General features: G+C 46.6%; 1 protein-coding gene across 3 annotated transcripts in view; it reads right to left on the bottom strand.

Annotated features, from left to right (window-relative positions):
- Positions 1 to 26,458, bottom strand: part of Plxna4 (plexin A4) — a 438,703-nt gene that overhangs the window by 358,971 nt on the left and 53,274 nt on the right. For all 3 annotated transcript variants that reach the window (XM_040728755.1, XM_040728756.1, XM_040728754.1), the window contains exon 2: positions 9,277 to 10,543. In XM_040728755.1, coding sequence (XP_040584689.1) covers positions 9,277 to 10,461 — 1,185 coding nt within the window. In that variant the 5' untranslated portion in view covers positions 10,462 to 10,543. The remainder of the gene's footprint in view (positions 1 to 9,276; positions 10,544 to 26,458) is intronic.

The following is a 26,458-nucleotide window of genomic DNA, read 5'->3' as shown; positions in this document are numbered from 1 at the left end:
ATAAGCCTCAGTAGATGTCCCCCAAATTGTTCTTCTCTAGTAGGGAAACAGACTTAGGCTGTATTTAAACAACCTGTTGGTATCCTGTTTCAGGCGTCCTTGGAGAGAATGGAGGACAGGGCCACCAGCTTCTAGGGAAACAAGCAGTGATTTGATCTCCACTTCCTGTTCTTTGGCTTAGAATATAGCATACCACCATTCTTTAGTACTATGCCAGCAAAGAGAGTAAGATCTCCAGGCCAGACCAGCCCATTTTACAAGAAAGAAAATCAAGACTTGAATGTGGCTGCCTGAGTAACCTATTAAGTTACAGGGAAACAGAAGTCGGAATGCCCTGTCTAGAAGGAGAAAATAAACAAACAAACAACAACAACAACAAAACCCAGATGTCTAGCAGGTTGCTAGGCAGCAGCCTTAGAGTGAGCATCTTCCAGTCTCGGGGATAGGAAGGGCTACAGCTTAAGGGGGGGACCCCTGCCCTCTGCCACCTCCAGAGCCTGGACACAAGCAAACCTCCCCTCTTGAGTGGGTCCCTGACCAGTCATCTAAGTATAATCTTCCTCTCTTGTGTCCATGTGTTCCAAAGAAAGTGAAAGTGGACGCTTTTTAAAGAAATACAGGACAGGAGGAAAAGGAGAGATGTCTGTGAGCCGACACTCCTGAGAACAGAAGACCATTGGAACCTTAGCCTCACAAGTCGTAGATCTCTTTGTATTAATTACACCTACACACGCATGCACACACACACACACACCAAGAGCTGTCCATAGCCAGCCTCTGCTAGAAACCCAGCATCAGTGAATTGCACATGTGGGATTTCTTTTTAAAGCAGGTATTGATCAGATAAGCTGTAATAGCTCATGTCTAAATACAGACTCCGATTGTGAAGCTCGGCAGTACAGGCTGATAATGATCACCCACTTATTAGGAACCATATCTCAAATATGGCTGCTGACCCCTCAGGTGCTCATAAATACACCAGGGCCTACAGCACATGGGCCCCTAGAGATGAGCCTGTGTATGCTCCACTCTGTCTCCTCAGGGGTAAACAGAGAGGGCTCTTGGGAGCCTAGAAAGAACTCCAGGAGACTGAGGTAGGCTTTTGTTTCACCTTATTGAGAAGTGATCTTTTCTATAACAAAGAGTTAGCACACACACACACACACACACACACACACACACCCCTCCAGCTCTTTAATGCCTTTACTAATCTGCATAACCTTCTCTTTCTCCTTCATGATCCCTAACCCTCTCTGTAAGCTCAATTAAGGCTCCTGATGCATTGAACTCTCAGAAGGAAGCCAGAGAAGGACTGTTACAGGTGACACTTGCCCCTGAATCCAGGCCGTGAGCATAGACAGCAGAAACAGGAATGGGCGGGGGACTGCAGCCATTCACTCCTTAGTTACTAATGCATCGTCTCAGAGTGATTCTTTTTTGTGTCCTTTTCAGTGGGATTGTAGGGAAAATGAATGTGTACAGAAGAGAGGAGGGTGAGCCAGCAAGCCACAGCCACAATAACCTAGTTAGACAAATATGTTATTGAAGGGACCCAGTAGAAAATGTCTCGGGGCTGGAAAAACAACCCAACAAATTGTAGCCAAGGTTCCCAAGAACCAAGTGCCCTGCTTCCAGGCATCTTATGAAAGAGGGGAGGGGACTAAGTATCAGGACAGAAGAAGGCCAATTGTGTCCCAGGGAAGCTGGGGCAGCTTCTAAAGCTTAATTATTGCACTTCCATACCTATGGAGTAATGGAAGTCATAAACAAAGGCCGTGTTTCTTTTTATACTCATTTTGAAATCTCCATGTGCTTGGGGCTCAAGTATGGCCCATTGTCACTAGATATCTAAGGAGTCTTTGCTAGTCATGATAACAAGCCAGCCTTCTAGTAGGGAACTGAGGCCACGTGTTTTTGTTGTATTCCCAGAAGAGAGGCACTAATCCCAGCATGCTTTCTGCAAGCCAGGCCATAACCAACAGCAAGCGTTTGCCATGTACCTCCAAGGGGTTGCTGAGCAAAGCCATCAGGATCCTGGGGGCTGGACCCATGACCTTCTCCTCATTAGCCCAGCTGCTGAGGGCCCCAGGTTCCTCCCTCTGACAAGCAGCCAGGACATGGCACAATGGAGGGCTGACAGGCCACAGCCATCGGCCAGCTTGGCAAGAGAATCAGAACTCTGCAGGTGGCAGCTAGGCTGGGAGCAAACCAGTAGCCCCAACTGGACCCCTGGGGACTCCCAGAGGAGTTTCTCAGCCCTGTGAGCAATATCATTCTGGAAGCTTCCCTCCCCTTCTAGACCTTAGTTTTACACGCCCCTAGCAGCTGCCTGACAGGGGCAGATAGATCCCACGCAGCCCGCCCATCAATTCCCAGATCTTGTTCTCCCTCCCAGAGTTTAAGGCAGGCAGCCACAGCCACCACTCGAACTATAATTGAAGTGAAGAACGCCACGATTATTAAGTTTGTGTGTTTCCTGGCGGGCAAAGGCAAGCAGTGGCCCTGCTCGCCAGGCTGAATTATGGGGTAGGTCATTCCCTTGTTAGTGGAAATAAATTTTATTAGCACCAAACATGTTGCCACGCATCTTCCTCTCTTGCTCCTCGGGCCCGTGTGTCTGGGTAATGTCGCCTGCACGCAGGATAAATCAGCAGAACACATCCCATTATTATTTTGGAACACTGACAGAGACACGGTAATGACATGGAGAGCGGTGCTGGCTTTCTTTGCTCCCTCGCAGACCCCAGAGTCTGTATGTGGACAGCGCGTGAGGGCAGACTCACTAGGAAGAAGGATCTAGAAGGATCTAAATGGACAGACAGAATGAGGAAAGTGCCCTTGGTTGCTCCCTTCTTCTTTAACTGTGTTAATGAAATGAGAGCAGTTGTCAGTGTGTGGATGTGTGATCTTTCCCTTGCAAACATTAAAGGACACCAGAACATAAGAGTGGCGAGACTGTGGCTCCAAAGGTGTCTCCTTCTAGTGCATTCTGAGTGGTCATCCTGTGTACATGGAGAAAGGAAGGCCAGTCCGAGGGACTGAGAACCAGAAAGCAACCTCAGTTAGGTAGAGCCCAAATCTTTCCAAAGAAGATACGGATGGCGAAGACTCAGCAATAAATCACACGGACAGTGTAACTAGAGGTAGGGGTGAGTGCGGGGTGGGGCTGAGGTCGTTTGTATTCATCAAGGGGTTCTGTGCCTATCCTTACTTCCTAAGAACGTCTGTGTGCTTCCTTTTGCTCTTTATTAAATAGGTATTGGGTCACCAGCTCCTTCTTTAGCATAAATTAGAGCAGAAGGGAAACTGTTTACTGGTCCTATGGAACTCATGAGCTGGCGCTGGCTGAGACCCAAAGGTCCAGACTCCCTGGCCGGCATCCTTGCCAAGACACCACCCTGTGTAGACGAAAGAAACTAAAGGGAACTCCACATCTGGAGTAATCAGTGGGGCATACCATGTGGTGATTGACAAGACGTTCAGGCTGTGCTGTGTCATACTGAATGAGGCTGGTGTGCACGCATGCACGTGTATGTGTGTATACTCACGAGAGAGGACTATCACTATGTTCCCTGTTGAAAGTGGTGTGTGGGCAGGACGGGGGGACAGGCCACAGAGAGAGGCCAGGAGGTGATGAGGCACAGGGAGCAGGGTTTGGAGCAAGACGTGAAGATGCGGAGAGAAACAAATCGATGTCAGCAAGAGGGGACACAGGCGCAGGGAAGGTGAGGGCAATGAGGGCATATGGGGTAGTGTGCACTGTGCCGAGCCCGGGAAGTGATATCTCAGCACAGTGACGCTCCATGTCCGTCATCCACCACTTGGCAACTTACTACTGAGTCTCTTGAATCTGCCTGCATTAAAACTCTGCATGTGTGATTCTTGGCTTCTACAGTTACCCCCGCCCCCACTGACTTGCTGGCCTCTGAGTGGCATCCTAGGAGAACACTTTCAGCCTAGGGCCAACCTCAGACTCCCTCCCACCAGATCTAGCTTATCCCCTCAGTCTCAGCCATCATCATATGACCCCAAAAGACTATGGCATTTGACCCAGATGGGACTTCTACTGCATACCCCACCAACCAAGACGGATAAGACAGGTGAGTGGTTTTATACGTGGATCCCTAGCATGAGTGTTACATCGAGGGAAGACAAGGGAGACTTCTGTCTTGGGGTTCTCTTATAACAGGCATCCAAATTTTAAATAAGGAAATTGGGGTCCTCAAGGGGCTTGTAAGGAGTGAGGGTTCAGGTGGGGTTGGGGGAGAATTGCAATGTGTGTACCTATTGGGTCAGGAATGTGGTACTCCATGAACTTGGGTAGGGAAGAGGAGGAATTCCTGGACCAAGGGAGAGTAAGTACCAAGCAAAGAGAGAAACCCTTGCCTCTCACCATAACAGGAAACCAGCCTATGTAGTCAGAGCCCAGCTTCCTGCTGACAGGGAAATGAAAACAGCCCAAGCTGACCAGCTGAGACTGGTCTGGGACAGCTGCCTGGCCATTCCGGATACTCATTTTTAATGGAGTTCAGGATCTCAGGCGCCAGGCAAACCTGAGTGACCATCTAGGCTGGGACACAAGGCCAGCTTGAGTCCAAGGGGATGACCCTGTCTTCTCCCTAGGACTACTTGCTGTGTCTGGGAAACAGATGAATCACACAGCATGTAGGGATGGGGGTCTCCTTCACATTAATGGTTGTTGGGTAGGAAGTGAAAACGAAGATGATCCTTGTACCTCTAGGACCCCCATGGGACTGGCAAGACCAGTGGGTAAACCTGTGAGTCGTAGGCCCAGCCATGGTTCTTCCAAATGGGCCTCTGGAGTCTTGGGAGGTTTTTCTAGGCTTCACTTGAGCCTGACCCTCAAGTCCCAGGATCACACATGCCCTGTTTTACCTCGATTGTTCTCGCACAGAAACCTGCCTACCCAGACAAGCACTCCTGGCCCTGCACTGAGACATGCCATGGGAGAAGTAATGGGCTGGGAATTTAGACACACAGTATTTTCTAGACTGCTAATTACGTGACATGAAGGTAAGTAGTTGACTTTCCCGCTGGAGAGCATTCCTCGCTGGACTATTCCTTCTCTGTGTCAAAGTCAGCCACCTTGTACTACAGTGGATCAGGAGTTGGGCACTCCAGGAGCACAGCAGGCTTGAGGTGCTATTTGCCCTGCCCTGGGAGCTGGAAAGGGTGGCTGCCTCTTCTGGGAATAATAAAAGGGCGAGTGAGGCACCTCTCACACTGGCAGGGCAGAGCTGTACAAATGTGTGGTGGCTGTTACTCCCCACTCCCAGATATGAGGGCCTCACAGGTGACAGGCGGTGACTCTAAATAAGAGTTCCTGCCCCCATGGAGTCAGTTTCCCTAATGAAAGGTCACTCTGAGGTCAAAGCTCACAGAGAAGAGGAAGTGGTTTGCATCCACTGTGTCAGCCCCCCCATTATCAGCCCTAGGCTGGTGCTGCCTGATGCCCATTTTCACTCCTTAGCTGATTTCAAACTCAGACTTCAGGAAAGGGAGTGATAGACACTCCCTTGACTACAACCTTTGTCCCGTCTACAGGCTACAGTGATCAACTTCCCTTCTACATTCCTGGAGACTGAGGTCTTTCCTTGATTTTGGCCAGTCAGTTCCCTAGAACATTCCCAGGACTTAAGACATTTCTCCCCTCGTCAGCTTACTTGGTGGCAGGGGCTAGGGCTGTGTGAGGAACCCCAGCAAGCTGAAGAGGGAGAGAAATGTAGATAGCCAAATCCAGGACAGCCTCTAGATTCACGGAGGACACAGATCCTTGGCTCATAACAGTGTACTCCCCAGAGCAGGGGGACTACTCCATGTCAGAACTGCCCGCTCTCTGTGGGAAAGGCTGGCCTTCACAGAGTCCTAGAACAAGACAAAAATGGTAGGCTATGGATCCCATAGCCCGGGAGTTAAGTGTGACTGAGACTTGCAGGGAACCTTTGAAATTGGCTACAAAAGGAATCAGGGCCAGAGATAGAGGTGGATAGTGTAGAGCTACAGAAATAGAAATTAAACCGAATGTTTTAATCCTCCTAGTTGCCTTAGTAGCAAACTCGCCTCAGGCTAGGCTTTAGGCCCTTGAGTCTCAGCACAACCTGAGAAGCCTAACAGATCTTTCTAGGTCTCTTATGCCTATGCCCTCTTGAGAGTCTATCAGTAAAATACAGACTCTACTGCATTTGTTAATGAATGCCTTCTCCATTTGGGTTAGGGAAGATCAGGTTCAAGAGCAAAGTTGGGGGCTGTTCCCATCCCTACAAACATCTAGAGATGCATCACCAGCTCCCACAGAATCATACCCAGCTCAGGGAGTCATGCTTGCAAGTGCTTCTTTAGTCACAGTCGCTCACTCATATGAGACCACTCCTGGTTGTTCCTCAGCCATCTCTCTGATACAAGTGCAGTCAGCCTTCCTGGCCCAAGGGGAGCAGAAGCACCATTGAGCTCTCTGAGAGTGGCAGTCAGAAAGAAGGTTCTGGACTCATGACTCAACCCTTTTCCCAGCAAGCTGTTCCTTGAAAGCCCCATAGCATAGTAACCTGAGTCATACGGATATCCTTTGTCTCCTCCACACACCTGCCACCATACACAGCCAGAGGGGATGCTAGGACCTCATGAGGTAGGCAAGCGACTCAGGGTCAGGCTACTTTCAGCTCTGAGTTCAAGGGAAGGAAGATGGGTCACAGGAAATGCAAGGGCCATATGAGCCTAGGAAGTACCTTTGGAGAAGTTTCTAACTTACAGTATTGGGATGAGGGAGTAATCAAAACAAATCTCTGGTCATACGCCCTTCTAAAACTCCCCAAGTTATAACCACAATAACCCCAGGATTCCCACCCTCCAAAACAAAGGACAACTTAAAGGAACCTCTTAAGTTTTAGCCTCCTTCTCCAATTTCCTACTGGAAATAGGACCCATAGGGCAAATCCAGCTGTGATGGCCAATTTTATGTCAATTTGACACAAACTAGAATGATTTGGGAAGAAAAACTCCGAATTGAGAAAACGCCTCTATAAGATTTGTCTGTGGAAAAGTCTGTAGGGCATTATCTTGGCTGATGATTGACATGAGAGGGCCCAACCCACTGTGGGCGGTACCGCTTCTAGCCTGGTGGTCCAGGGTGCTATAAGAAAGCCTTCTGAGCAAGCCAGAAAGCAGCACTCCTCCATGGCCTCCACATCAGCACTTGCCTCCAGTTTCTACCCCGGCTTCCCTCAGTGATGGGCTATGGTACAGAACCGTAAGTTTAAACAAACCCTTTTCTCTCCAGCTCACTGTTGGTTATGGTATTTATCACAGTAATAGAAACCCTAACTAAGACGCCACCTGAGATTTGGTTCCCACTCTACAGACCCCCCCAAGGGAGCCCCGGATTCAGAGGCGAAAGAGAATCTTGCCCATTCTCTGCCTCTAGACTGGAAGAAACAACAGTCCAGGGGATGGCTGGCTCAAGGGAAAGCAGGGTTGCCACCATGGCCGACACTGGGGGCCAGGTCATGGTCTGACACGGTTGATGCTGACGTTGTGCTGTATGTGACATGTGTGATCTGAGCTTGAGTCCTGATGAATTGTAACAAGAGAGCCTGAGCAAAGGAACTTGGGTATCAGCCAAATCAAAAGAAACAGCCTGAGCCCTGTGCAGTTTCTGGCCTCCCCCCTCTCTATCCTCAGCCCTGAACTTGCCTCTAACTTGAAAGGGATAATTAAAGCCAAAAGAAGAAAATCAAAAGCTTGTTATCTAGCTCCGTGACTCTCAGTCCTGGCATTGGTCATCTCTCAAGGCGGTACTCCCTCTGTTCTCTCCAAGGGTACCATGCAGTGTTAGGGCCAACTGCTCTGCAGGCCTCCGTGCTGAACTGGTTTTTGTGTTATGGCAGGAGCAAGAGCAGGATACATGCCTGTTAATGTATCAGGTGGTTCCCTACAGATGCTGTTATTCCCAAAAGCAAAGCCCCCAAACAGTTTGGAACAAGTTTTCTACAGAAGACTGTCAGAGATCGCTAAACCCTCTTATCTCAGAACTACTACCTACTTAGCAAGCACACATCACTACAATGTAGCCTTTTAGTGTGAGCAATGTGTGCACATGTGTGTGTAAACTCATTGATGGAGACATTTTTGGATGTATTCAAGTGTGTCAGGGTACTCGAATGTAAAATGAAAATTTAGCCAGGGTGCTACGGGTTGGAGTTCACCCCCACCCAAATGCAGATTTAAATTTGGTTGCCTTTCAACTGTCATAAGAGGTTCTAGGGTAATGGGGCTGGGAAGGAGCTCGGTGGCTAAAGCATTTGTTATACAGCTGTGAATCCTGAGTTTAGATCCACAGAAGCACACATTAAACACCGAGTGAGCATGATCACATACCTATAATTCCATTCTTGAAGGCTGAGACAGGGGCAGAAGGTGGATTCCCTGAGTGAGCTGGGTAGCACAAATTAGCAGGGTTTGACTGAAAGGTTTTGTCCCAAAGTATAGGGCAGGAGAGTGACTGAGAATGATCCCCATATCAACCTGGGTCCACGCAAACATCTACACACTCACGCCCACCTTCCACAAAGCATTATAAAAGAAAATAAACAAGTTGGGCATTTAAGAAATGGTTAATGAGTGGATTGATTTTTTTTTGTTTTTGTTTTTTTGAGTTTTGTTTTGTGGGGTTTTTTTCCTTTTTTTTTTTTGAAACAGGGTTTCTCTTCCTAGCCCTGGCTGTCCTAGAACTTGCTCTGTAGACCAGACTGGCCTTGAACTCAGAGATTCGTCTGCTTCTAACCCGAGTGCTGGGATTAAAGGCATGTGCCACCACTCCTTGTTTGAATGAATTGTTTTATTGTGGGAGTTAAGGATGAGATCAGTCACCTCTTACTCTCTTTCTCTCCTTCCCTTCATCCTCATGTTATGATACAGCAAATGGCCCCCAATAAATGCAGACTCTTGAGTGTAGACTATGGCAACCTCCAAAATAATGAGAAATGAATTTCTTCCCATGATTGGTGGCCCAAGGGTGGTATTCCACAATAGAAGTAAGAGAGTTCTCTAATGGTCTTCTCTATTCTAGTCTTCTATTGTTTCCCTCTACTGACCTATGTCTAAATGTGTAACACACACAAACACACACACAGCACACACAGTACAAATATGGTTCATTACTGACTATCTATATTTAGGAACAGTAATCAACAGCCCCCAAATTCTTAACTACAAAGCTGGGGTCCTTGTTCCCCACACCCCACAGGGTCCCCTCTGACTCACCGCACTGCTGCAAGGGATGTCCTTCACCTTGAGCCAGGCCAGGTCCAGCGTCCCCTCGCCTCGGTAACAGGACTGCAGGCGCTCCTTAATGCGGTCGTTGATCTGTTTCAAGATGAAGATGCACAGGGCAGACTCATCTAGAGATTTCATCTTCCGCTTCTGGCCCTTGGAGAAGACAGTGAAGAGGAGGTCGGCATCTGGGCGGACTCCCAGGGTCCGGCCCAGCACAGCACCAGCTTTAGACAGGTAGGCAGCCTGTAGCAAGCGATATTCCACCCCATTGCGTTCACAGCCAATGGGCACCTCCACGTAGGAGTTGAAGGCCGTGTCCTCTTTGCAGAGCCTCACAAGCTTTGACGTGTACACCTGTTCCTTCGTCGTGGAGCCTGGGGGAGACACCATCTCTGGCTGAAGGGTCAAAAAGTAGACAAAGTTGCCACTGCTGAAGCCATAGACATAGTAGATGTCAAAGTCAGGGATAACAGTGAAGGTGTCTGAAGGGATCTTGATCATAGAGGCCACAAACTCATCGTGGAAAACATAAGCAAACATGCCATCTGCCTCAGAGTTCTTAGTCAGCTTCCTACTGGAGATGGTAGGAAAATATTCAGGCTTGCCATCCACTGCGGTGGCAATAAAGAGTTTGTCATCCAAATTGCTATAGGAGACGATCACCCCAAAAACAGAGCCACTCTCATTAACCCCTGAGAGGTAATGTTCTTTCTTGTGGAAGGGCTCTCCCAACTTGAAGAGGTCCTCCAGCCTGAGGAGCTTGCAGATACCCTGATACAAGCTTCCACACGCAATCAGCCTATTTTCTTTGTAGTCTATAAGCAGCATCTTGTTAACATTATTGGTGCTGGCCAGGGGCTCATTGCAGGTCTGAACAATACGAGGTGGGTAACACTTGGGGTTGTCCTCGTCTGGCCCTGTCTGATGAGTCACCAAGACTTTGAGGTCACTAGAGAGCTTGTAGATCCTGTTGACAGCCCCCAGGTAAATGTGCCCTGTCCTCTCATCCACCACGAGGTGATTGAAGCCCTCGGTGGGCTCGCCTCGGAATGTGACAAGAGAACGCTTCTGAGCCAGCTGGAGCGGCTGTCTCGAGAGCAGAGTAGAGGAGCCCATCCCCACCACCAGGAGGTGGGACAGCAAGCAAGTCCAGTTCCAGGGCATGGCTTTCATCTCAGAGCGAGGTCCTGTCAACACAGTGGCAACCAGCACAACTGTCCCTCCAGAGGGCCAGGGCTCAGCAGGGCTGTCTCCCCTAGCAAGGAAAGAAGATTGCAATGTCAGTGAGCCAAGAGCTTTTGTAATGCCTACAGCTCTTCCTGAATTTAGTACATACATGGAACCAACCTGTTCTGGGAAAACTAGAGGCCAGCGGATCCAGACCCAAGAACAGGTGCATGAGATGTTATCTTGGCAGTAGCAGCTCTACTACTCTTTATCAATAATATTGATGGGTGATGATAGTGATGAGGATGAAGATGATAGTGGTGATGCTGATAGGAAACAGCATTGCCTACTAAGTGTCTGGTTTTGTACCCGTCTCTGGCCAGTACCTCTGGATACTGTCTCATTTCATCTTAGTAACCCTTCCATAATGAGTATATCCCAGCTGTCCTTCTAGAATTAAGGTCTACACTTATCTGTGAGCACAAAGTTAACACACATGGACCCTACATTGATGGTCCCCTGGAACAGGTCCCAACTTAGTGATCCTACTGAACAGCATCAACAGAAGGCTAGAGGAGGTGCATCCACACTTTGGCCTTCCTCTGCCTCTCTGTCTCCATGGTCTGTGGACCATCCCCTGCCTATTTCATTAGACCTAAGAGAGAGTAACAGTGATCTCATTGTTAATAGCACAAAAAATGTAACACTAAGCTGGGTGACAGTGGTACACACCTTTAATCCCAGCACTCAGAAGACAGAAACAGGAAGTTCTCTGTGAGTTCCAGGCCAGCCTGCTCTACAGAGCTAGTTCCAGGACAGCCAGGACTACACAGAGAAACCCTGTCTCAAAAAGAAAAGGAAAAAAGAAAAGAAAAACCAGCACTACCCCATGAAGAAACCAGTCTTTCACAAATACTCTCATTAATTTCTGTCCAAAAGACCAAATTTGCACATCTTGTTTCATGCCACAACCGTAACTGCTGCCAACAGAAGCCTGTGGTCATTTTACACCACATTTTACAGCTAAGGAATGTGAGCTTAGGGGACTTCTGTGGCTTGTATCACCAAAAAAGGAAAAGGTGGCTGAATTAGTTCATAGTAGGTCCTTAACCATCTCATTTGATCCCACGGCAAGAGTTGGACTCCACCTCCTGTTATCCACAACAGAATTGCTAAGGCCATCCATTATAACTGCTGTCCCTGACCTGCTTTGTCCTCCATGTCTCCTCTGCCAGACAGTTTAGGGAGGTTAAACTAAAAGTCCACATCCTCCATCTCTTCAAGTTGCAGGGGCAACCAGTCCCCCACTGGGGTACACTACCCATGTAGGTCTGGACTCTCATATCATTTTAATGAGGTACAACTTGGCTTTGGCTATCTCCTATAGTGGGGACTCCTCTAGCTCCTATGATTTTTCTTTGAAAGGAGAGAAAACCAGGGGTCCAGGAAATAAATAAATAAATAAATGATCTCTAGGGCACAAAATTGCCATCCATTCTAGCAGTTGCCTTCATTTCTATTTAATATACTTTTTGCACATGTTTCTAGGGGACAGCATCATATTTCTCCCAGCTTGGATGAAATAAAGGCTGGTATTGTCAATACCTTGTTTAGAGATATCTCAGCTCTGTGGGATTTCTCATTTCCCCCAAGCTCCTAAAAATGAGGTTATGGGATGAGGTAAATCATTAAAATAATAGCAGTCACCCCAGCAGTAAGAAAGGACAGGTTAACTGGACACCCAGAGAAGAGAAAAAAATAACCAGGGTGTGAACGAGGAAGCCTACGCGTGGAGAACACAGCTCAGGAAAGAATCAGGAAGAGGGTATCGCAGAAGAGAGAAAGCCATGAGCCCTGCCTGGATATTACTTCAAAGTGAAGAGTAAAGTACACAGAGCTGGGGGAAGAGGACAAACTAAAAACAGCCAAGAAGCCCTCCTCTTCATTGGAAGAAATTGGAGCTGAGGATCGGTGAGATCCAGGAGCCAAACAGGTCCTGTCCTAATCACTAGTGCAACCAAGTCATCGAAGCCCTGCGGAGTACCCATTGGAGGCTCTACAACTATTTCCTGACTGGCAGAAAGAGGGTTCAGAAGCAGAGAAGAAAAGCAATAGTTGTGCAGCCTTGACCATATCCCAGACCCCCTGCAAGGTAAATACTTCCCCTTGTAAAGCTTATAGGATCATCATGGTTGTTCCTGTTCCTCCTCTGCAGATGAGGTATCAAGTTCTTCAAGGATATGTGGCCAGTGAGAGGCAGAGTTAGGGATGGGATCCAGGTCTACACCATTGCAAAGTCCGTGCACTGTCTAGAAATGCTTCGTTACAGAACCCAGAATATAGAGCCCTTGGCGTTTAATTCACACAAGTCCCAAACACAGAAGTCCCAGGATACCATCTACCAAACTCACAGAAATAGAGATTCCTGTGACACTACCTGGGAAATGACATGTGTCAATGGGTCCTATTCCATGAAAATTCTGAAAGTATTGATAACACCTGACATGAGGACTTCGTTCATCACACAGGAGGGGCTTAGCTGTTAAGACGATTGAAATTGGATTAGAAAGATAAGGATTGTGATACAGGGATGGTTCCTACTGGTTAGAAAAACCTGAGGACAAGTGATGAGGAGTCAAGACAGTTCCTCTTGAACTGTCTTTCCCAATCCAGAGAGCAGCGAGGATTCTAGAAATTTGCTTTCGGAACTAGGTAATCTGGTTTAATGCTACTCACAGTCCTGATTTCAAAGGCAATGGCAGTGATATCGAAAGTGGCCACATGGGATAAAAGATGAAGGTGAAGGTTGGGGAGATAGCTCAGCTGGCAAAGTGCTTGCCATGCTCAAATGAGAACTTAAATTTGACCTCCAGAATCCATGTTTAAAAAAAACAGGCATGCCAGCATATATTTATAATCCCAGTCCTAGGGATGGAAAGACAGGAAGGTCACTGGGACTCCTTGACCAGTCAGCCTGATATAATCAATGAGTTCTAGGCTAGTGAGAGACCCCATCTCAAAAAGCAGGTAGACAACAACAAAGGAAAGACACCCAAGGTTGACCTCTGACCTCTGTATGTACATGCAGAAATACAAATGCGCCAGCACACATGTATACCCACCCCCTACACATGACACAAACACAATCAATTAATCAATAACAAAATATAAATAAAAGATGGCAATGAGGGACACACAGATCACTGCTTCGCCATTCAGTGCTCTTCCTATCACATTTGGCCTCTTCTGACTTTATCTAAACCTACTCCAACATCTGCTCCCCAGGCTTTGAAAGTGACAGCTATTCAGGCACCATATGCTCTGCTGGCTAACAGGGCTCTCACTGCAGCTCTGCCAACAGCCAAATTCCAGAGGGGCTGATGTACTCACTGGAAGACACAGGCAGGTTGGGGCACAGCCATTAGCCCCTCGGGAGGGATAGTTCGGCAGACCCTGCCTCTGAGCATGCCACACGCCTGACATTTGGCCCACCTTTCTGTACACTCACAGACCCACGGCCAATCCACCGCTCCCGAGTCAGTGCCAAGGCAGACCATAATCATGATTTTCCTGGGCAGGCAGTAGCCACAGCTCATTCACCATCTTCTATTAGGTACAAAAATGAGACACAGTTATGCATCTCAAACACTTATCACTTTTTATCTGGGGATGGTGAAATTTACTGTTCCTGGAGGGGCAGGGGATCTAGCATAAACAGTAACATGTGATTGGAATAAACAGTCTCACATTTTTGCCCCAGAAAAAAGATGAAAGAGGAAACAAGGAACAGAGAAATGGAAAAGGAAGTGGTATGAACAAGCACATGGACACTAGCTGGTCCACTGAAGACCCCACTGAGAGCCTGGTCAATGCCAGTCTCCCCAGCCCAGCTCAAAGGTGGCCTTCTTCCCACAGAAGGGCAGAGCCACAAGCCCCCTCTCACCCAGGGTCATCTAAAGTTGTTCTGGCCTCACAGAACTGCAAATTTGGAGCTTCTAAAGGGTGGAGGTGTCTATACCAAGACGTCAACCCATAATAAGTACTGTCATTAGCCCAGGAGTGCCCTACCCCAATTTCTGATCCTTGTATCACTTCTCACTCAAATATCTACTTAACGTGATCTTAAAACAATTTTTTAAAAAACACCAGCAAATCACTCCAATGTTTTCTAAAGGGATTTCTGAACCAGGCAGATGGGCAGGACAGAGGACAGGACGCCCCACAGACCAAATCAAACCCAAACACACTGCCACCTCTCCTTCATGAAATCAGACTTAAATTCTGAGTGGTCTCAGGGGAGATGGGACTCATTTTTAGAAGCTTATCATCATTCTGATTAAAGCAGTTGGGACTGCCTTTGTTTTATATGGCAAGTTTTGAAGAGCTCAAACTAATTTTCATGAAGTGCTACCGTCCTCTCAGACTCCTGAGTGGCAGAAAGAAAGTTATTATAGAGCAGTTTAAAATAGCAATTAGCTCACAAAATTCCTTCAGAGTGTGTACGTCGTCTTCGTGTACATTACCTCCTCTTGATTTTATTGTTCACCATGACTCTATTGAGCTACCATTGCATGTGATCCCAAAGAGTACGGACTAAGAATTGCTGGGGCCATCTTGTAACCCAAGAGGGCAAATACAACGAGGGACCTCAAATAATGAAGCTATAAGAAAACAGAAATGATTAGAGGTGCCTGAATTCCAGTTCAGGTTATGCAGATGTCTATGTAGTATGCACGACACCATCGGGGTGCCTGTCCTGCCCAGATAATATATGAGCCAAAGTTCAGGTTTGGTTTTCTGGAATCATTAATGAAAGAATCTTGTTTTCTATTGCTGTGATGAAATGCCATGAACAAATTCAAGTTGGGGAGGATAGGATTTATTTCAGCTTATGGCTCCACATCACAGTCCTTCACTGAGGGAAGTCAGGGTGAGCACTCAAACAGGGCAGGAACCTGGAGGCAGGAGCTGATGCAGAGGCCACGGAGGATGCTGCTTACTGGCTTGCTTCCCATGGCGTGCTCAGCCTGCCTTCTTGTACAGCTCAAGACTGCCTGCCCAGGGGTGGCACTGTCCACAGTGGTCACTCTCACATCAACCTTCAACCAATAAAATGCCCTACAGTCTTGCTTCCAGGTCAATGTGATGAATTTTTCTCACAACTGAGAGTCCCTCTTCCCAAACAAATATAGCTTGTGTCAGGTTGACAAAAAACTAACCAGGGCAAATCCTAAGCCACATGAGAGAAATCCAAAAGTGTTTACCACCACATCCTCTCTACCATCTGTTCTTCAGTGATGTTAATAACAAGCCAGTAGGATTCTGTGTCCCCTACCCATAGAGATTAACTATAGTTCTATAAATGGTGATGCATTGTCCCAGCTAAGATTTGGGGATGAGTATGAATATACAGAATTTCATAACCATTTTGCTCCCCCCCCATCTTCAGGCTGTACCCACAAGTCCCCCAAGGTTTCCACCTGTTCATGGCTTTCCTATCTCAAATGAAGCCATCTCTGATTCCAGGAAGACTCTATGATGTCCTGATAGCATGTTTGTACAAGAATCAGTGGCCACCAGAGATCCACAGAGAACAAGCTGGTAAATTTGTCCAGCTATGTTGTCCTTTCTATTATCCAGAGTCCCTTCAGAATAACAATCATGGGTTGGCAAAATGACTTATCAGATAAAGTGTCTGACACCAAGATGATGACCCTAGTTCGATCCCTAGGTCCCACATGATGGGAGAAAACAAGCATTTGTAAATTATCCTCTGATCTCCACATGGTATATATACTCTCTCACACACACAATAAATAAATAAGTGTAATAAATTTTTAAAATAGAGATGATAGGGTTTTTTCATCACTGAATATCTCCAATTCTGAGCCTAGATCCTGAGACACAGGAAGTATTTAATAAATGCCTGAGTATGAAGGAAAGAAGGAAATAAATGAATGACTTTCATGGCAGAGTATATAAGATAGCAGCTGATATCACTTACAGCTAAAATTAAAAGTGAATCTCAATGCTGTACCAACAAGGTCAAGGAGGATCTGGATTGACAAAGTTGGTTTTCCCTACCTAATCAAGGGCTTATAAATACTTAAAATACTCAATTTTGTCCTTTTCAAATGTGAGTACAAATGCATCTGAGAAGCCATACATTCCATGCATGATTTACAAGGAGACCAGCAGTCCACCAACTGAAATATTGTCGCAAGTCACCTTGGGCCTACAAACTAAACTTTCCCCTACTCAACCAAGAAATCCAGGGCAGTCTCTGTCAAGGAAAGGAGCAGGGCCTGAGAAGGTTATATTGGGGGAAACAGAACAGTAGATACTAGTTGTTAGAAGTCAGTATATATATACTCATACTATTTTTTCCTAGCAAGTGATTGCTAATTGAACATATGCCATAAGAGGATTTCCTGAGCTGGGACCAAAAGGTAGCTCGTTCCCCTAAAGCAAACTGTAATGTCCCAGCTCTCCAGTACCTGAGAGTCTCCTAGAGAACCTCTAGCTGTCCCGTGGAGAACTTGTACAAAACTCTATTTCCTCAGTCCCTTCTCAGAAGCCAGGGACATCACCACCTGCCTAAGTCATGCAGACAGTATCATGACCAGGAAGCTGCAACTCCAGCATGCAGAAAGGTCATGAACCGAAAGCTAACTTTGATGAAGCTCTTTGTTATGACCTGAAGGCATGCCACCCTTGATATTCCAGGCACTGTGATGCCAAAGTGAGTCAGGAGTCACTACACAATGGTTCTCTCCACTCCAGGTGTGGCTGGGAGGATTCAAGAACACAGAATTCTCCAGGGAAGCATGATCTGGGCAGCAAATGGTGGACAACTTCTTTCTAGTGTCTGGCCAGGAATTGTGGTTCAGAACCCACTGATAGAGCCTGGCATTGATCTGGCTGCTGTTGGCTGTCCCAGCTGCCCAGCGCGGCTTCTATGAAAGCCCTTGCCTGGCTGTCCTGATCCCAGTATTGGATTTCCATCCTCAGACACTGGCAATGGCCGCTGGGTGAACAGAAATGGAAGGGCGTCATGGAAAAGTGACCAAAACATCCTGTAAAGTGATGGCGATTTTGCTATTATAAGACATGGTGGGCATTTGGCTCTCAGAAGGAAACCTGAGGTCCACTTGTCCTATGCATGTGACTTCGGGCTTGTCTGAGTAGTTTTCCTCTGGAAGGAGACCCATATTGGCCTCCAGCCTTGGGCTCACAGCTCAGCTCATTTTGGTTGTTTTGAGCCACATCTGATGGTCTTTCATATGAGAACTCACTTTGGAGATCTTGACTCCTCTCACAGACAGGGGGAGCAGCTGCGTGTCCTTAGCTCACAGCCATTCGTGTTTATGCCAGTGACATTCCCTAAAGCCTCTTCTCTCTGAATCACCATGAGCCAGGACACTGCAGACACCAGGAATAGCTGCCCTCACAGGCTGTGGTCTGCACATTTTTCTTGATGCCTCAGTTTCCCCATTTGTAAAGTGGTATTTCTAGAAGCCCGGTGGAAAAGGGCATGCCCAAGTTGCTCTTCTGGTGAGCCACTGGAGAAGTGAGGAAATTTAGACTTCCCAGGATACAGGTTATCATGGATTTGAGGGGTCCTCAGACCATATTTGTAGGGATGCCCAGGCAAAGCCAGGCAGAGCTTTGCAATGGTAGTGCCTACAACAACCAGGAGTGTTTTTTTTACGGCTGACCCTGAAGTTGCTCTTTTGAGACTAGGAACCTTTAAGTTGACTTCTGAGCTACCCAACAGAAATTGTGGGATGTCTCTGGCACACCAACCATGCTTTAACCCAGCAGCCTGCCCTCAGAGAGCTTAGACTCCTCTTCTGCCAAGTGGGCCCACATCACTCTCCCTAGAGTTTACTTTTTCTCTTCCAAGAGGAAGTACCTGGGGGTAGGACACACATGTCATCAGTTCTGTGTTGCTCTATCTCATTACCCAGGGAGTATGACTTTGCTTTTTTTGGCCCCTGGGGCTATGTAGGACAGTTGGTGGAACAGTAGACAGGAAATCTGCAAGCCCTGAACACCCCATCCCCCACACAGGTCTAATAGGAAGCCTCAAATAAACTGATCCATTCCCCATCTCCTCCCCTTCCCTTGACAAGTAAGACACAGACATTCCCACCCTGAGACTGGTGCAAAAATACCTAACTAGACTTGTGTTTTCTTTTTGCATGTGTGTGGCACTGGGAACTCGTTCATGCCAGGCAAGTGCTCTATGACCAAGCTACATCACAGGCCCTTAACTAGACTCTCTTAACTTAATGTTGCCAGGCTTGGAAGCAATACAAACAGATACATGGTTTTAGGAAATCAAAACTGAGAGTCTTTGTTCTTAGGTCCTGGGACCTGAGTATCTCTCCAGTCACCTCCCCTGAAACTGCCACCATCCCTGTCACTGCCACCTTTATCAGAGTCAAGTAGCCATTGCCCTTCCAGCCCCAACAGTCTTCATGCAAAGAAGCCGAAGCACCACCCAACAGCAGAACCATGGAGAAGTAGTTGACGTGAGGCATACTTTGCCAGGCGATGGTACCTCCATTGTCCCCCAAGTCTAGTGGTATCTCTTACATGACTTCTTTGTCCCCCTACTCCATCCATCCCTTCCGTTTTCAATCCTAGAGGAAATCAGGAAGTGAACAGTTGTCTGCCTCATTGGTCTATACTCATGTAATTAGTGCTATTTAATTCCACAACGAGGCAAAGCTCATAAAACACAGAACACATTTCAGCTGTGTGCCGCGAATCCTGGCAGAAATCCCCACTGCAGCCGAAAGCTGAAGGAAGTTATATTTGCTCCATAAAAAGATAAATAAATTCAGAATGGAGGTGACAAAGTTTTGAAACCAGGCACTGCTATTACCTGGAAGTATGCAAAGCAGAGAGAACAAGGGATTCTGGTCCCTAAAGTTTGGAAAGCATTTCCATTGCCATGACAACAATGACTATTAAAAAACATTTCCTATTGATTAAGCAACACCAGCACAATATGTCATTTCCTTGTGAGGTCATTCTGGACTCACCCTCTGCTCACTCTTAAGCACTGATACGTGCTTTAAGACATTGTCCCCAGTCAACAGATGGGAAGACATCATTATTCTCCCATGTATTAGGCACACACATGTGAGTCAGATCCTTAAGCAGAAACTTACGGCTTCTAATAATTACTCCAGCTTAACTAACATGTCCCTACCTCCCAACTGCTATTCCCCGTCGCCCCCACTGTGCTGATACCTCCCTGCCTTCAGTATTTATCCAGCCACACATAGGGCAAGCAGCAGAAAATGGTGTCCTCTTCCCGACTACCTACCATTCAGACATGGAAGTTAAACCGGCGCTGTGTGACTTTTTCTGGGAAGACATAGGAAGCATTTATGTACCCCAGGTAGAGTGGGACTGACAGATCAAAGAGGAGATCCCATCAAAGTGCAGTTTGGTGAAAAGAGGGCCATTTACAGGTGCATTGGTGACTCACCAGCAGCTCCACCATTGAGAAGTCCCACCCGAGACAATCATTTACCTTTCCCATAGTGGCAAATGGAATACAGAGGTGGGACTCCACGAGGACCTTATGAGCCTCCCTGTGCTAGGGAGGTATATCAGAAGATCAGATCTCATGTAGTCATCACAGCTACTCTGCTTCAAGGTGATGATGCTCATGTCCAACCCAGTGGAAACAGCTATAACATTCCATCAGGGGCTATCATCACTGGCAGAGCAGCATAGTCCACACCTCTGAGGTTAACCTGTGTCTCCAAGTCAGGACCTGACCCTCTTCCCATTGCTCCCAGTATCCTGGTCCTCTCCTATAGCATCCCTGTAAACATGCTGTGTGCTCTTCCCCTTTTCAAGGTTACAAGAATTCAGAATTAAAGGAGGGCCCAGAGGAAGGCCTGGCACATCCAATTAATATTGGATGCTGCTGATACCCTCTTTCAGGATCTTCTCAAAACTGTGTCTGTGGAAGGAGCACAAGAGGTAAGCCAGCTGCAGAGAGGATCAAGACTGCTGCAAAGTCCAGAAGGCCATTATTTCCAGTGGCTCTGAGTCAGCTGTACATATAAGCCATGGGTGGGAACACACTATCCTCTAGGCAGGGAAGAAGTGCCTGCCAGTTCACTGTCCCTCTCACATGGTCCCAGAGTCCACCTGTGTCATGGCTACCACCTCTCATGAGTGTAACGTTTTGCATTTTGCCTTCAAGTAACTCAAATGCACTGAACACTCATGATTCCAAAAGCTGGGGACTGAACCTCAGGGACGTTCACGAGCCTCCCATACACCGTAGTGTTTATATTGCTGTGATAAAACACCATGGTCAAAAGCAGTGTATAACTCTCAGGTCCATCACTGAGGAAAGTCAGGGAGGATGTTCAAGGCAGGAAGCCAGGGGCAGGAACTGAAGCAGAGACCATGGACAAGTGTCACTTACTGGCTTGATAAGCCCGCTTTCTTATTCAACCAAGGAACATCTGCCTATGGGTGGCACTGCACATGGTGTGCTGGGCCATCCACATTAATCACTAGCAATACAATACCTCACAGGCTTGCCCACAGGCCAGTCTTTCGGAGGCATATGCTCAGTTGAGAGTCCATCTTACCAAATGACTCTAACTTGTGTCAGGATGACACAAAAGTAACCAACACACCACATTAATACATTTGTTTGTTCTGTTTTCCCCTATAGTACAAATCTCCCATCATTGGAGATTGTATATCAAAAGCAGGAGCAGAAATGAGTCTAGATGGCCCCAGTGCAAATGTATAGTTCCAACTTGAGAAGAGAGAAGGCCATGTCAGCATGCTGAAATCTTTAAACGTGTTATTACGTTGACAGGCATTGGTGGTTGTATGTCACGGAACCTAGTGAGGTTCCACAGTTGGGCAAGTTTGGGGGAAGACAGCAGATAGTATGTCAAAGCCAACCAGCTAGTAAGACAGATGTCTCACTTCCATTTGTGCATTTGTTCAACAACATATATGCAGTCCTCTACATTGGATACTAGTAACCTGCCTTTTATGAGTAAAGCCATCAATGAGACAACATTGTCTTTGATCCTATTAAACATATTAAAAGACAAAACTGAGAACATAGCTTAATGTAGGGTGCTCGCCTAGCATGTGTAAGACTCTGGGTATATCCCAGCACCATATACAAATGTGTATGTGCACGTGCTAAAGAGGAAACAAAACAAAATAGCCAGATAATACTAACACCTAAAGGAAAACGAACAGGGATAACATACTACATGTGGGGACAGGGAGTCTGAATCAGCCAAATGATTTCCACAAGGTGAAGGACTAACAATCAGGGGGTAACTGCCATTCAAAGATTTGGGGGGTCTTCTAGACAAATGAAAAAGTGATCACAAAAAACATGAAAAAGAACCCCCCCCCCGAGGGAAAAGTAGGAGGCATGGACTAAGCATGGGAGTATGAGTGTGAAGCCCCAGAGGAAGGTAGCAGATACTGAGGACTCTCCGCGGGACCATGGAGAGGAGTCTGTTTGTCACAAGTAGCATGAGAGGCCTGCGAAGGGGCACAGCAAGGGAGTGGTCAGGCATGGGGCTGGCTGTCAGCCTGGCTGTGGTGTAGAAGAGGAGAGCTGCAGGACTTCAGCGAGGAGTGATGGAAGACATGAGCCAGACTGGCAGAGTATGAAGCATGGCTGTTCCAACGTGCTTTCTGGTGAGTTCCGAGATGAGAGGGGAAGAAGAGAAAGGCATTCATCCTACCTCCAAGGTTTTAAGTGCCTTATCTGAGTGGATGATGGTGGCATCATTTTAATGACTGGGGAAAGACTGAGGAAGAACAAGCCATGGGGGGGGGTCAAGAGCCTTATTTGGGACCTCAAGAGCTAGATTGGCTGAAGAGACTACCCTGTTCACAATGGTTATGAGAATCATCTAGGGGAATGACTTACAAAGTACAAAGCTTGTAGTCTCTAGAAAGCCTGGGATGTAAATGCTTCTAACAGGATGCTAACATCATCATCATATCTAGATAAGAAACTGGTTCTCCATAGCTGAGATGAAATGAGGCTGGTTTATGAACCTACACTACCAAAGGACCCTAGGGACCATGCTCTCTCACCTGGACTGATCCCTTGATAGTGTCGATTTTGCACTAAGCTTTCTAGACTGGGAGAAGTGATGTCAACTAAAATGCCTTACTTAGGAACCTAGAATTTTATGCTTTCATCTTGTGAAGTAATAACAGCAAAAGTTCCATTTTATCAAAGAGAAATTGAAAATGTCCTTGCAACATAGAGTATTCTGTAAACTTCATTAGGTTTCCAACCAAAATTAATAGCAAAAATAAGTGCCCATCCTCTTTCTGTCACATAGTTCTTAACAAAAAGCCATCTTTTCAGTCACATCATGAGCAACAGCCTGGGCTCTGGAAAACAGTGACAGCCCACAGGCCAGGCTGATGAAAATTCAATAGAAATCAAAAGAACTCAGGCTGAGGAAGGGACTGCAGTTGGATGAACCTTGAAGACATTATGCTAAGAGAAATAAGTCAGATACAAAAGGGCAGAGGTTCTTATCCTGAATTCATGAGGTCCCTGGAGTCCCCAGGATTCATAGAGAAACCAAGTGATTGCTGGAGTCTGGGGCAAGGAAGTGTGGCTGTGTTTAAGAGGGAAAGTTGGAGCTTGGGATGAATGGATTCTGGAGATGGATGATGATGATGATAATGATGATGATGACAGCTGCACAACACTGCAAATGTATTTAAGGTCTTTGAACCACACCCATAAAAATGATTGAAATGCTAAATTATATACCAAGTATTCTTTAACACACATCTTTAAAGCAATGACTCCTGTAGCTGCTGTTTTATGGGTATGAAGATAGAGAAATTAGAGACAATGTGTAGACAGGTGTCTGTCAATACATATTGAGTGGAAAAAAATGGCCTTCCAGCAGCCCACATGATCCTAATACAATGTTAAGAAGAACCGAAGTCCCTTCAAGACTCAACCCAAAGAAAACTCTGTTCAAGGAATTGGGAAACACTGAATCACCCTCCTGGAGAACCATGATGCACATTAGCTTACTTGAAGTCCCAAGGGACACTCTAATGATGAAACTTCCTTAAAGTGTGTGAGTCAAGGTTTCTCAAACTCATTTGACTAAGGAACCCCTTTACTGCCGTACACCTATCAAATCTTTAAGAACCCCATTTCACAATACACACTTCGGGAAATACTTGTACGTTAATTGATTTCAACCCTGGAAGCATGTGTATGCCCAGTTTATCCACCCTTACTACAGTCTTGTAGTGCAGGTTTTGAAATTTAAGGTAATTTGCTTCATGCATTGAAACAAATTACCAAGCCTGCAATATTCAGTTCTTTTCTTCTGTTTTCCCTTAGCACAGCAGAGAGGGGTCAGAGTTTTCTATGCTTGTATTAAACCCTGAAGAAAAACAAATGTAAAGAGAAGAACAAGAACAAAGTGAGTCTGTGTGAACAAACGGTAGGTGTCTCTGTCTCAATGGATCTCCACCAATTCCCAAACTCAAGAGCCCTGCCAGGCTGTGCTCCCAAAGAGCTGACTCAGCACCTGAGAAACCTCTCTTGGACGTTTCTCTAGCCTGTGCTGAGGTGACTGTCTTGGGAATGGCACTCACTCTTCTGTCCTCATTTGTGGGACAGGCCCGTGCTTGTGAAGGTTGCCATGGCTCCCTAAGAAGGGGTACATTATCCAGGTAACAAAGTAGCTCCCAAAAGATCATGAAGGCTTGAACCAGGCGGTGGTAGCACATAACCTTTAATCCCAGAACTCAGGATGCAGAGGCAGGCAGATCTCTGTGAGTTAGAGGCCAGCCTGGTCTACAAAGCTATACAGAGAAAACCTATCTTGAAAAACAAAAACAAAAAAATCAGGAAGACAGATGATGACACACCTTTGCAGGTGGGGTTCCCATTCTCCTCAAGATCTCTTTATGCCTAAACTTTCAGGGGGTACTGAGGGTCTGCTGAGGGGGTCAAAAACAGAAACAGCAGCACAGCAGATACTAGAATGTGCCTGCACTATAGGAGGCAACACAATGAAATAAGGAAACCTCATGGACTCGTTACAGCAACTCTATATATTTCCCTTTTCACTCCATGCTGTGGGAAACGCCCAGTTAAGTTGTGCAGATATCAGATATCAACAGAGAGTTATAAACACACTGACCTGACCGAGGAATATCATGAAAGCAACATGGCCAAACTGTGGATGTCTGCGTCTTTAGACAAGGGTGGAGGTTGAGGGAATCTCACACCCTCAAATAGAAGTTTTCCCCCATTGTAGTCTAATCTCTGAGCCTTATATTAATATATGTCCAAGGTGATAATTCTCTAACTAATCAAATCTAAGCACCCACCAAACAGGACCTATTTTCTCCAGTACCTGACCGAGCTCCTAGACAATCTAGACAGAAGTCACTGCCTCCATTTAGCAGATGAGGAAAGCAAGGCTCAGTGGGGCTAAAGATCTTTTTTAAGGTCCCAGAGATTCTCCCAAGAAAGAGCTGATTGGCATTGACAGTGAGTAAGAGCAATCCAATGTAGTAAAGTGCCAAACAGGTACAAAAAGGAAAGAGAAATGAAGCAATCCCTAGAGAGCAGACAAACAGGATTCAGTTTGCAGCAAAAAAAATCAATGAGGCAAATGCTCAACCTGTGAAAATCGATGGGGCAACCAACCAATGGCCTGTATTTCCACCTGAATTGATACTCAACCATATGATGTCATATTTGTGTTCACCCAAACCAACTTCACATCCCACCTGCCAGCATATTCACGAGGTACCAGAGTCAACATCTATGGGAGCATCCGCCTGACCCCAACTGAACATCTTCAAACGGCCCTTGAGAGGTGGCTGATGAAGCCTGCACAGAAGCTAGAGAAAGAAGCCTCTGGAACAGGGAGATAAGGTGACCTTCTAAGAGCTAATTTAGTCACAATCAAGACATCCATGTGCAAGCCCCAGATATCAGCAGAAGCCGCCTCACAAGGCATCCTAAATTGCTGCAGAAAGAGCCGAGAACTGCAATCCAATCAGGGTGACAAGGTGTTATCCTCGGCACAACAATGGGACTCAAGAAGGCCGTAAGGGAAACAGTGGACTATACACAAGGTGTTAGCTAGCTCGGGGCAGTGGCCTGGAGTGCAGAGCAAGTAGCAAGAAGTGCTTGGGGTCCAAGCTCACGGTGTTCAGGAGAGAGCTGTGGTGACTGGCTCACCAGAGAGGTGAGTTCTAAGTGATAGCAGCTGTGTTTCAGGCTTCATTTTTATGAGTGACACCCCTCTTAAGGTCGAGCAAGCTCTGCTTCTGATTCCATGCTTCCTGCCAGGCAGCCATCCTCCGGTGCTTGCTTTATTTCTGTCTTCCTTTCTTTCTTTCTTCCTCTCCTTTTTCTTGCTAATATCTTCACAGCTTTATCCAAGTGTTTACCTTCTGAAGGACCACATCTGGGGCAGGGCTCAAACACAACTGGAGTAAGTTTGTGGTGCAGAGCCTGATCCACTAATCATGGCTGGATTAAGCCAGCCATAATGATCTCTTTCTCCTTGACAGGGTAGGAACAGTCATGGGACCCAAGCCTGGCCAACTGATTGCGATGGGAAGCTTGCTAGAGACTTCGTGGACATTGAATTATTCCTTTTGACAAAGGAAGCATGTCTCTTCCTAATGTATCTAGGTGTTGTGATGCCTGGGAACTGGGAACTGCTGAAACCATCTGTGCCCCCCCCCCAGGAATCATGTCAGTGACGTGACCACAATGGCTGAGAAGAGTGAGGAAAGTCTTAGAGTATGATGATGCTGGTGGTGAGCAACTGACCCTCCCACCCCCTTGGTTTCTTTATGTTCTCACTACCCTCGGTTCTGGCAAAATCTGAGAGCATCACACTAGGATTCTTTGGAAGTCTTTGGGCTACAGATGTTCAAATAAGATAGTTGTTTACGTAAAGAC

This window comes from Mesocricetus auratus, unplaced genomic scaffold, assembly GCF_017639785.1.
Source record: "Mesocricetus auratus isolate SY011 unplaced genomic scaffold, BCM_Maur_2.0 Super-Scaffold_100019, whole genome shotgun sequence".
In the NCBI taxonomy this organism is placed as follows: Eukaryota; Metazoa; Chordata; class Mammalia; order Rodentia; family Cricetidae; genus Mesocricetus; species Mesocricetus auratus.
The sequence above is the reverse complement of the archived record's forward strand: the minus strand, read 5'-3'. Positions and strand labels throughout refer to the sequence as shown.